At 40.1% G+C, this 13,042-nt stretch overlaps 1 protein-coding gene across 2 annotated transcripts in view; it reads left to right on the top strand.

The window, feature by feature from the left end:
• Nucleotides 1-10,138, top strand: part of pik3r3b (phosphoinositide-3-kinase, regulatory subunit 3b (gamma)) — a 258,254-nt gene extending 248,116 nt beyond the window's left edge. For both annotated transcript variants that reach the window (XM_034703712.1, XM_034703705.1), the window contains 3 exons: nt 257-331; nt 541-711; nt 1,583-10,138. In XM_034703712.1, coding sequence (XP_034559603.1) covers nt 257-331; nt 541-711; nt 1,583-1,781 — 445 coding nt within the window. In that variant the 3' untranslated portion in view covers nt 1,782-10,138. The remainder of the gene's footprint in view (nt 1-256; nt 332-540; nt 712-1,582) is intronic.
• Nucleotides 10,139-13,042: the final 2,904 nt, after the last annotated feature.

Genomic DNA, 13,042 nt, shown 5'->3' with positions numbered 1-13,042 from the left:
CTCTCACATCTTCTGTCTCAGAGTTTAATTAAAACTTGTGTATCATCTTACTTGAAGCTGCATCAGGAGACTTTCTGCGTTATTCTTTCGAGCAGAGCCGTCCTCATTCTGTGAAAACATTTGTTGCTTCACTTTATTTCTGCTCTGTCTCATGCTCGCTCACGGCAGCATGAAGAGCGCTGTGAATGAAAGGAGCCTTTTAAAGTGATTCCTAGTAGTACTAATGGTTCGCCTTTCTCTTTCTCTCTCTCTGTAGCTGGCTCAATCACAAAGGAGTTCGTCAGAAACGAATTAACGACTGGCTGGGAATCAAGAGCGAGAACACTGATGAGTGAGTTTTTTTTCCTTTCTTCTGCCAAGCCTGTGGCTGAAGATTAAAAAATGGGGTTAACACTGTAACTGTACACACATCTGTGCACACACAGCTCTGTTAATTTAATCCCTCCTCATTGAAAGAAAGCACTGTGAATATTACATTTCTTTCCCTGTTGCTGAGTTCTCCACGTTTCTCCCTTGTTGTGTAACTGTGTGTGGGTGCAGAGGATACTTTGTGAGTGAGGAGGACGAAAACTTGCCTCACTACGATGAGAAGAGCTGGTTCGTCGGGGACCTGAACAGGACGCAGGCGGAGGATTTGCTCATCGAGAAGCCGGACGGAGCGTTCCTCATCAGAGAGAGCAGCAAAAAGGGCTGCTACGCCTGCTCTGTAGTGTAAGTACACGCATGAGCTCATTCTAGTACATGTGCATCTGAAATGTCACTCCATCAAAACTATCCCCACTTTTTCAGGCAGCCTTATATAAACATCAGACATGATGCATGACTATAATACATTAAAAGACAAAATTTATAAGTGCAACCTGCAAATATTCCTCTGAATCAAACCCAATTATGCCCCTCTCATAATTATTTACCTGCAAAAGCATCCCATTAAAAGAGTTGATCAAGTAATTCCAAGTTAAGTTTAGTCATTCCAAGTAAGGGGAGCAGCAAACTTAAATTTCTACAACATAATCCTCTAGGTAATTCACTTACTGAAATACCTCCGACAGAGACAGAGCTTTATGTGAATATTAAGATACTTGAACAGTGGTTACATCGCTCTCTTCAAAGCCACCAAACTTTATAGACAAAAAGAGCAAAAAGCCTCATAAATGAGGCTAGTGATCGGATAGTTTGGATCTGTTTTTATGTGACTCAAAGTATTAGATAAGACCAACAAGACAGCGTCGACTCAGATACAAACTTCCACAGCCAGATCAAATCAAACAGTTAAAGGAATGTTGTCAAAACAAGACCTTGAAAGGCGTATGCATGCTTTCATTTCCAGGAGATTAGATTGCTGCAGTTGTCTGTCTGCAGAGCTTTCAATTCAAGATGTCAGTAGCTTGAATAGTTTCAAAAGTCCTGGCCAAAACATACAAATGTGACCTCATGAGTAATTGATTTCAAAATGTATCTGCTGGTGTTTAATTCTCTATTTTGCTCAAAACTTTTAGTACCTGTTGGTCATTTAGACTACAAACTATTTGAAGGAATAACCCTTTAATTCCTGACGATGTGTCTCCTCTTTTTCCCTCAGTGTGGAAGGCGAGGTGAAGCACTGCGTCATCTACAGCACGCCGCGGGGCTTTGGCTTCGCCGAGCCCTACAACCTGTACAGCAGCCTGAAGGACCTGGTGCTCCACTACCACCAGACCTCCCTGGTGCAGCACAATGACTCGCTCAACGTGCGCCTTGCATACCCCGTCTACGCACAGATGCCCTCCGGACGCAGATGAACCCCACCCACCTGGCCACACCCCCACATAGACAACAAACCAACCCCCTCTTGGGGAAGGGAGAATGGGGAGAGTGAAGGAAGGAAGGAAAGAAGGAGGGAGGGGGGGTGGTTGAAATACAAAAGCAACCCCAACACCAGACCCCATAAAGATAGAAACAAATTAAACACTTGCTGCAACACACACGTCAGCCACCTTGGAGTTATATATTTTTACAAGAACAATTTCGGAGGGCATTCTTTCTAAAGACTGCTTGATTTGCACAAGGAAGTTTTAAATGTTTGTGAATGTGAAAAAAATGACTGAAGGAAGAAAGGAAGGAAACGGAGTAGGAGACTTCAGAGTTTCAGGTTGACCCCGCTGCTACCTAAACTCCAGCTCAGACTTTTTACCAGAAACTAGAAAAACAAACACGACGAAGACGACAACAAAACATTCCCGCTCTAAAACTTTCTCCCGTTATTTTATTTCCCACCTCAGATGATTCTATCCCGACCCTGTCTGAGTCATGTTTCCTTTTGTTTCCTTTTTTTGTGGTAAATGCAAGAGGAGATGATGTCTGTTCTCTGTCCCTCTCTGTGCTAAGAGCAAAAATAATGTAGCATAACAAGACAACGGACACTTGTTTTCCTGAAGTGTTCCTCCATGTAGACTGCTGCTGAAGGGTTTCGGGGAGGGGGGGGGGGGGGGGGGCACAAGCAACACAAAACAGTTTTGTAGTCTTGAAAGAAGAAGAGGGAGAAGAAGAGGCTTGCTTTTATACTAACTGTTGAGGATTTTTTCTTTGCTGGAATTTTTTTTTTTTTTAGTTGAGTGAATGGCAAAGTCAAGGATCAGAACCAGAGACCAAAGTTGGTGTGGAGAGGGAAGAGGGAGGGGAGAGAGTCAGCCAGAGTGCGTGTGTGTGTGTGTGTGTGTGTGTGTGTGTGTGTGTGTGTGTGTGTGTGTGTGTGTGTGTGTGTGTGTGTGTGTGTGTGTGTGTGTGTGTGTGTGTGTGTGTGTGTGTGTGTGTGTGTGTGTGTGTGTGTGTGTGTGTGTGTGTGTGTTTCTTAGTTTCGTCTTTCTTTTTGTGAATGGAGAAAAGGGTTGAAGAAAAGCAACGAATGGTGTGTTTGAGACCACACATAAAACCGAGTTTTGGGCCACGTGCTTGTGCACCAAATAGCCTTTTTTTCTTTTTTGGTAAACCAAATGGTACGTAAACAGAAACCGACAGAGCCGTCTGTAAATACAGATGGTCGAGTAAGAAGCACTTAGAGTGCCATCTGTGACCTCAGTTCTCTGCATGTTACCCATCAAGCTTTCCCAAAAGAAATAACAAAGATAAATAAATATGCAAATTGATAGTTGCACAACTGGCTTCCTAAATATTAGATTTTAGTCACTTTCATGGCTTTATCCAAATTGTTGACTGCTGTAAAGTTCCTGTGAGGAACTCTGTTTGAGTGGATTTTGGCACCCCCTGTGGAGACAGCAGTGCCTCTTCTGTTTTTAACATAAAAGACTCATCCCGTCTTTTTAAAAAAATGTAATTTAATTCATCAGTCTTTGCTGTGGAAAATGCAAAAGAAAGGCTGTTTAGTCAGAGCGCAGTGAATCACTTGTCCTTGTTTGCTTTGGTAGCTCATAAAGAGACATCAGTGTTGATATAAATCAGTTTCAAAAACTCCTCTGAGGAGCTGAGAGGGCCAAACATATAATTAATGTATGGAGGAAAAGTAGGAAGTTGCAGCCCAATTCAAAAGTGATTGTTTTTCCAGCTTGGTCGCCCTGTCAGAGGTATGTTCTGACTCTTTAAGTCTTTACTTTCTGCAGGAGATGATCAAATGTGCTCTCTCCATGAAACTGACGTTTGCATCCAGTGTTTCCATCCATTCTGACAGCCTCCTGGAGCTTTGTCAAGCCAGTGCAGTTCATGGAAACACTGGTTGAAAACACTTCAACAGGAACAGCCGGTTACATAACTACATGCAGAGTGCTGAGGTCACAAATATTGCTACACTTAAACCAGACGAGAAACGGTCAGTTTCACCAAAACCATCCTTCGAGAGGAAAGCATGAAGGAGGGAAAAACGTCTGACCATGCAGCCTGAAACCCATTTTATGTGTGGTTTTTTAAAAAAAGACTGAGGAATACATGAATGAATATATGCTAACGACTGTGTGGTGGTTAAACTGGGACTGTTTGTGTTCATTTTGTAACAAACCTTCAGAAATAATAAGCTTTGATAAATGTTTTATGTGTAACACAGAGCAGGTAGACGGAGAACGTCCCGAGCTGAAGACACAGGCTTTAGAAGAAAATACTGAAAACTTGAAAGAACGTGCAATCTTAGCGTTGTGTAGTTCAGAAGTCACAAAGAGAGAAAGAGAGAGAGAGAGAGAAAGAGAGAGAGAGAGAGATGCACTAAAGGTCCAAGAGATAATCAAAGTGCACAGTGAAGCTTTTGGAGTAAAACTTGTTTGTCTGATTTATTAGTTTCCTCTTTTATTTGTTTTTTACACAGAACTTCTTGCCGGTGCTTGACTTTATAACCAGTGGAAGCATCACACAATAAAAACTTTGTTGAAACTAAAGTGGAAAACGAAACCAAGTTGCATTCAATTCTTCCTGGAAATTTGAAATTCTGCTTCAGTGATTGGCTGTTGAAACGAGGATACTGCTCAACCATTGGCTTTTGATTTTGGAGTTCAATGAACAGGGTTAATTTGTTCGTGGATGTATTATTAAATGTACAACACTCACATAGAAATCACTGGAAAGCACTCTTGAGCCAAAACAAAGACTGAATTTTGTGCCCTAGTGGACACTTTTGGTATTGTAGCCTGAAATTCCAATTTTCATCATAAGCCAGCAAAATAAAACAGATGTCTAAAAACTATAGCAAAGACTTCTAGAACTGCAAACTAGGCAAATTGTGGATTTTTTATAGTCAATGAAGGTTTTTTTAAATTGTGAAACTTCTTTTACGCTGAGAATTTTTTAGAATATCTGCACACAGTGATCACATTGCTAAATTCGGGGGCAAAAATAGAAAAACATGAGTGGGGCATCTCAGAAAATCAGAACTAAGTCTTTTTTGCAGTGTGATAAACTCAATGTGACTAAAAAGAGGTTGAAATTAATTGAATTTTCACTTTCTTTCAGTTATGCTGCCAAAATATATTCACGATATTCTACTTTGTTGAGATGAAGCAGTACCATGCATATTCAGAGGATGGTGTTCCACGAAAGTTATACTACCAACTTTCTGGCATATGTGTCAAGCGATCAGTTGTTACTGCACTGATTGGATGCCATCGCGTGGTTTGATACTTGGGCCTAATAATACATCCATGGTTTGGTTCAGGTGGGACCTGGTGTCTCGAGACAGCCGTATTGTTGGTGCTTGTCTTGTAATCTGCAGCTATTACAAGTAAAGGGTAGAAGAGCTGCAAGGATGGGGAGAAGATTTGTTGACCCTGGCTCTATGGCAAACAAAGGCAGCTGTTTTCAATTCCCGCTGCACCCCCAACCTTAACTCCACCTAAAGCTGACATTGACACTGCACCAAAAACCTATTGAGAAGGCGAGACGATGCTGGTTACAAAGTCAGACAAAGCACCTCCCCCTGCCTCTTTTGTCAGCAGCGTTTTCCACAGTGTGATAATCCAACATCAGAGTGTATGGACCACAAACACACAATCACACATTTAGTATGTCTGAAGAAGTGAACCAGGTTGTAGGAAGAGGGCCATTGATTGCTGCAGAGGAGTCATTGTGAGTGAATGATACAACATTGGTTGTACCCACCACGTGTTTATCTACACCCCCGTCTCAATGTCCTCCTCCACACCCTAAAGTGTAGTCACCCCAAACGGTATCACCGTTATCTGCCCCCACACACCCCAGTCCTTGACCTAGTCCTCTTAAGGTAGGTAGATGAGTTAGGGGAGGTGAGATTTGTGGAGCTGAAAGCCATTGCTTTAGCAATCTCCTCTTTATTTTTCTACTGGAGACTGAATAAGTTTGAAGCGTCCTAAAACCAGCAGGACTAAATCTAGTGTGGCCTGTTTGTAGTGTTAGTTAGTCTTGATAACATCTAAATTATTTTATCGTGCTGACGCAAGATTTGGAAAATTTTATATTTGTACATGACAACAACTAAATTTGGAATTATTAGGGCCTTGCTCCAAAAAAACAACAACACTTTTGACAAATTGGATAACCAGAGTTCAGAACAACCACAGGAACTAGTTCTACTTCTTACAAGTAGAAGACCAGTTAATGAATAGATTGTTTTCAACTGGCATACATTTTTTCAACTTTATGCCAGTTTAAAATGCCCTAAAAAGGTGAAAGGAAACAAAAAGTACTTACTGTTTCTTCCAGGTTTGTCATGCATCTTAAAGAAAACAGATCATACCACCTTTGAAGATGCATTTGACCAATACAAGGACAGGCCACACTAGATTTAGCTCAAGGGTCTCTCCACACGCCAGCAGTCCCTCTCTACCATCCCAGTTTTACTAAACACTATGGAAGACGAAAAACAGGAGACTGTCAGCACAGGTGGACGTAACAATTGCAGCACTAAGGGTGTTGTTTTGTCTCGGCTACAAGGATTTTAAGGATTCCTTTTTCAAAATAGTTTGGGTTTTTTGTTCCTCTGCCAACTTTCAAAATTTGCAGGTAGGTCCCATTCTTCACAGCCACCTTTCTCTGATTTCAGACGAGAGTTTTTTCTGTATGTTTCGTCCACCAGTGGTGACAGTCTTTGTTCTTTCTCGTAGACTAACTGGGGACAGCAAGGCGGGGTTTGTTGATATAATATTGAATGTACAAAAAAGAAAAACAAACAAAAAAAGAAAAAAAAAAACGATCAGTCCGGGTCTAAAACTGTCATCCTTTCCTTCTTTTACTTAAAGCACTGCAGTCATGTTCGCAAAACGAGATGATCCTAACTCAAGGTGCTAGGCCTGTTTGGATTTGACGTCTCCTTGGTGACATTACCGGTCATTAACCCTCAGGTGTTTCAAGTTTACCGTACAAACTACCACACAACAAAGCCAGCGATTTGAAAAATGAATAAATAAATAAATCAGGGTTTTTTCTGCTCACGTAAATCGCTCTCAGTTAACTAAGCTAGATCCCGACGACTTTGACCATTGTAGTGTCCTCACTTCAAGAGGCATGTCCCTCATTGCTTCCTGTAGCTTCGACACAGCATCATCGCCAAAAAAGATGTCATAGTCTTTCCTTCCCCTCCATCACACCACACTTCAACGGTTTTATTTTTCTTTCTTTATTAGCTGTCTTTTGTTTTTCTAACAGGGAACTCCAAAAATCCCTAACTCTATTACTTGAACTTTACTGCATTGCTCACTGTTGAATGTCTTTATATGAAAATATACATTTATTAAAGAAAAAACAAAAAACTAAGAGTTCCCTTTTGTTTTATGGTGAGCAGAGCCGACGTTTTTAGAGTTTTATGACAGATGTACAGTATTCGTTACAGGCATACGTAGAGCTAATCTAGGAGGGAAGGAGGCGCTTTTTGAAACTTTTCTCAGAGATGTTCGGATCTTTTCCTTCACAGAGGGCTTGTCTGAAATTGCACACATTATCGACTACAAGAGACTTGTGTTACTATTTACCTGAATCACATTTTCACTGAGATGTCGTATCTATCATATAAATATAAAGCTAAGATATATTACAGTTTGAAGGGTTGTTTTGAGTCGCAGTCGCTGTTCTCTGACTGTTTTTCGTTCCCTCCTCCCCTACAACATTTAGACCAAAGATTTCAGTTCTTGTTAATCCTTCAGTTGTTGGAAAGGGATGTTTCAGTGATGTTTTTATCTCCATTGCCTTGATATTTTCACAACTCAGAAGATAAAACCATGTTGTGTGAATGGTGTCCCGTACAGATAGCTAGGACTGTTTGATCTGTTCATTTGTGTTTTAAAAAAAAAAAAACAACAGTTTAACAGGTACTTTTTTGTGGCATGTCAGGAAGGATCCATCTTTAAAATCCTTGTTCAATGATGTCGGAATGGTAAAAGTCAATCAGATCTAACTTTATCTGCACTCTCCAGTTTATGTGCTGTTGATATAAACTGTTTTCTGTTTAGGATTTAAAAAAAAAAAAACTACCAAAAGTCCCAGAGTCACAGCTTTCTCACTCATGCTACTTCATATATTTGCACATGATGACCGCAACTGGAGGTAGTCCTGTTTGCAAGTTGAAACTTTTCTGTTTCAGTGTTGGAATTATCCTGCAGAAACCTCTTGAACATACATGTGCTTTGGCAGATTTAAGTTTCCTTGTAAATGATTGCATATAAAAAAAAATGGTTTAGCTAGGCTTTGGTTGCTTTTCTAAATTAAGATCCACAAGTTACCACAAGTTACTGTTGCACGCAATATTTTGGATAAGTGCAGGTTTTGGATCTTAATTTTTGGGCCATTCGGCATCCATACATTTACATTGCAGGGATGTTAAAATAGTTTCATGTGGAACTGATTTCATTAAGTTTGTCCTTTGGTATTTTACTCACTTTTTTCATGAGTTGACTCAAGTTGAAATGTTCAAAAGAAGGATGTGTACAATGAAGGTACATTTTTCACCTCAAGCTTATCAAGTGGAAAAGCTACAGAATAAACGGAAGGCCAACAGGGACGAAACTCCTTTTTTCTTGATACCTGTTTTTATATCAATTTATACATATTTGAGGTTTCTGCAGGACAGTTCCTCTCCATGTCTGACTCCACCAAACATGCAATATTCCCTTTTCTGTCAGCGAGGGGTCCGTGATGGAGGGGTGCATGTTTTCCCTCAGGTGTATAGACCCCCACAGAGTACAGGTGTTTCTGAACGGGCAGGGTTTTAGTTTATAGTAGTACTAAGAACATGTGGAAAGACAAGCAGTTAAAGAGGGTTACTGGGACAAACCAAAATATCTGTTTACTTTTACAGACTGTTTAGTTGAGTTTTAACTCAACGCTAACTCGCATTACTCCAGGAAACAGGCTTAGGTTCACCTCTCAGCAAAACAAAGGTACGTTTAGATTCAAACTAAGGGTGCAGTCTCTTTTACAACAGGTACAATAAGCCTACTGTTATATATGAGTGTTTATACTCACCACCACCCCAGGACTGTTAAAATAGCAACTGTCTGTTGTTCCTCTACTACTACTATTGTTACTACAAATACTACTACTCGCCCTCAAGCAGTTCTGCAAAGTTTTATTTGCAGCGAGGTTTGAATATGTTTGTGATTCTCACCGAGGAGTCTTGTTGTGTTCTTACCACTGCTTATCTGATCACAGTACCCAGCACAGCTTTGAGGAGTAACAGCTTCTTATATATATATGAAAAACAGAACTTTTAAAAAATCAAACTAACAAAAAAAAAAGATTTTAAAAAAGTGTATATGACACCCATCCTTACCCTCCCCTCCTCCTTTTACCCCTTTTTTGACATACGTACAGATCCAGCATGCATATTTGGTACTCTTGACTGTTGTTTTTTGTGTATAAAAGAAAAATGGTTAAAAAAGATGTCTTTGAAAAACAACTGTTATTTGTCTGTTTATGGTGTATTCAGATCTGAATTTAATAGAGCAAATTTAACATCACTGCTTACAGCTGAAACAAGTTCAAGTCCTTTTTGTGTCAGTTGTATAATGCTAAACGGTGAAATACTGAGGAAGAGGACTGTTACTGTGCAGGAATTCATCTCTACTGATGGCACTTCTTGTGAATACAAATGGGCTTTGAATATTTCTGTATGGTATTAAAAGTTTGTATAATATCACAGATTTTACTCAGTTAACTGCCGGTTATATTTTACTATTCAGGTGCATTTTGTGCCGATGAATCTTATCTGCAAATCAAAATTGGCTATTGATCAAGTGCCAACACATTTTCAATCACAACTTGCAAATGTGTTGTGTGCCTCTCTAGTATCAAATTTGCATGCCTATGGTGTAAAAGTTTACAAAAATTAATATGCAACTTGTAGTTAAACTAAAATAGTGCTGTCAAGGAAGCAACAATAAACAATAAACATCTGGTCGGACTTAGAATTTAAAGCTTCCTGAATTCATATTCATAAAGATAGCTTATGGCTGTACCTGCTCTCTTCCTCAGTGTTACTCTCTGCCGTACCTGCTACCAGCTTCTCTTGGTATTCTCTCTTTGAAACGGTTTTGACCCATCACGGTTCACTTTACTTTCTCGTATCGGTTGCAATAGTATGTTGGTTGTAGATTCTCCATTTGTTAATGAGCTGAACTCATGTACGTTTATCAGTGGAGCTCCACCATATTCAGTTCTCTTACAGAATAAAGAGAATATTTTGTTCAAATACAAACATCCAAGTGTCTGTCTTTCATTTTAACACATTTCCTGCACAAGTTGCAATACAACTGCAATACATTGAGAATCCGCTTGAGGCTGGCTGCAGAAACACCGTAAACCACATAGACATGAATGGGAAAACGACGATCTTTGCAGCATTAATAAACATGTTTACAGCCTGGTTCAAAAAACGGCTTGGCCCTTCGAAGCTAATCTCTCTAATGGCACACACTGTACGGGGGCTGAATTTTTTTCTAATGTGACGGTTCAGAAAATATTGAGTTTTCAAGTTTTTGCCCAAATCTGCCCGGCCTCTAATATGGCTGCTGCCGTCGATTGGCTTCAAAACAGCTCTCAGGAACAGATGGGTGACGTCACTGATACAACGTCCATATTTTATACAGTCTATGGTTATGATTAAGGTTAGGTTTAAGGATTTAATCTGGGTTAGGGTTCAGATTAGGGTTAAGGATATGATTAGGGTTATGATTAGGGTTAGGGTTACTTTTAGGGCTAAATGTAAGGTTATGATTATGGTTAAGGCTACGGTTTGGGTTGATGCTATGATTAGGGTTATGATTAGGGTCACGGTTAAGGTTAGGTTTAGGGTTAGGGTTACTTTTAGGATTAGGGTTCCTGTTAGGGTTAGGGTTTGGGTTATGAATAGGGTTTGGCTTAGGCCATAAGCGGAGCAACCTCGGGTTCGAGGGTGTGGCCGTCCCCGGGCCAATGTACAGCAGGGTCCCCCTTCTGAGCTACTTTTTTGACAGGGTCGGTGTTGTTATCAAAAAACATTCACACACACATCTATATTCAATTTAAAGCTACCCTCCGTTGTCATTCAGTAAATAATCCCCAGAAATCCACATATACACTAACACACCTGAAAACGCATATGGCATGACCATTCTATATTATTTATCTTATGTTTAAAAATTGGCCCATGACATGATTTAAGCTTAGGCGTGCAAACCACAACCATGCTCAACGTATGCCCACGTAAACGTACACTGCTAAATAATTCAAGCGTTTACAAACAAATCAATAATAATCGCCTTGGAGGCTACAAATGGACTGCGCATTTTTTCTACATCTTACCACTGTAGGTAGCCAAAGTTCCATTAGCTATAGGCAGGGAAGTCAAAGATTCAATATGATTCAAGAGAGGGCTCCAAGTCTTATCAAATGTGTTCGAGGAACCATTAAGGGAAAACCTGAGAGTTTCAAGTCTAATAGACAGTAATCCCAATCCCAATCCCATCTCTAACCCCAATCCCAACCCTAACACCAAACATAAAGCCTAACCAAAGCTCAAGCCTTACCACAAAAGACTCAATCTTAACATTTAAGAGCTACTAAATTAATTATAGTTCAAATGATGGTTAGTAATGCTTGATCAACTTTAAATTCTTACACATAACAGTCTCAGACACAGAGTGACAACTGTCATACCACATACATACTCTGAAAGTTAAAGATGCATCAGTGGATTTTTGTAACGTTTTAATTTTTCACATGATTATTTTGCCTCAAAATAAAAGTTCAACATTGGTCATCAAATTTCCCTACACCTTTTGGTCTGTCTCTTTATTCATGCCTGTGTTGTTGTAAAAGCCTAATTTAATGTTTCTGGTAGAATTTAGAATAAATTCATTTTCTCGTCTTCCTGGTGAAGAATGACTGAAAATAAAGCTGAAAGGAATGAAGTTTTTTCTTCTGCTTATTCAAGTGTGTGCTAGTGTGTGTTAGTGCGCGTTAGTGTGTGTGTGTGTGTGTGTGTGTGTGTGTGTGTGTGTGTGTGTGTGTGTGTGTGTGTGTGTGTTTGTCAGTGAACCCGTTGGGTGAAATCAATAGTGTGTGAGCTTGAGTGATTCGTCTATAAATGATTCCTGCCTGCCGCATTAATCCACACTGTGCAGCCTTGAGAGCGGCCCTCTCTGCCAGCCCTCACTTATTAAAAGACTATTTCGCCCTGCAAGAACCAACATCATTATTCGGCTCCATAAAAAGCTTAATTCTGATGCCTCCTTTTTGAAAATGGAGGCCATGGCCCCTCTGTGGACCCACAACACACAAACCTTGAAACACAGGGTGGGAAACCCCATGGGAGCCAACTCTTAAAAGTACAGACTCATATTTGATCTCCTCTCCTTCTTCTTTCTCGCTCTCACTTTGAATTACAAATTCCATTCAATTAATTTTACATTTTTGCTCCATTTGCCTTTTTTGGGCGTGTTAATTAAAAGCGCAGAGCGGGGTTCAGAGCGGCTGTAATTAGATCTCGGCGAGACATTAAACAGAGCAGCAGGGCATGAATAACTGCACCTTAAATGTTCCTTTTCTCTTCCTCGCTGATAGACGTGTGTGACATGTGCCAATCAAACCACAGGAGCACACAGACACAGACAGTACTTATCATATCACACATGTTCTCCTATATAATTATACACACAAAGACGCCCAGAGCATATACATCCTAACCCTAGCCAGACAGGGATGTTAGTACTATCTGGAGAGAGGAGCGTTCGATTTTTGGGGACAGGCACCCGGAACAACCTGATCTCACATGTCACATCAAATCAATCCAAAGAAAGGAGTCTTTAGAATAGAATAAAATGGGATGGAATGTACAGAAAAGATCAAAGCAGAATAGAATAAAATGTTTCAATCCTAGACCCCCTGATCACACACGTCATATCCAAGTCGCATCCTCCGGTCTTAAAATATGAAGCAAATGCAGTAGTGTTATATGCTTCAGTTCAACAAGCATCCGCTTGAGACTGGGTGCTGAAACACCGGAAACCACATACACATCCATTCAAAGAAGCCAATCTCTACAGCAAAAATAAAATCGTTAACAGTCTAGTGAAAAAAATGTTTTAGTCTGAATAGCTCATGTCTCTATCGGCACACGTGT

Source organism: Notolabrus celidotus, chromosome 2 (assembly GCF_009762535.1).
Source record: "Notolabrus celidotus isolate fNotCel1 chromosome 2, fNotCel1.pri, whole genome shotgun sequence".
In the NCBI taxonomy this organism is placed as follows: domain Eukaryota; kingdom Metazoa; phylum Chordata; class Actinopteri; order Labriformes; family Labridae; genus Notolabrus; species Notolabrus celidotus.
Note: the sequence above shows the minus strand (reverse complement) of the source record. Positions and strands in the feature narration are given on the sequence as shown.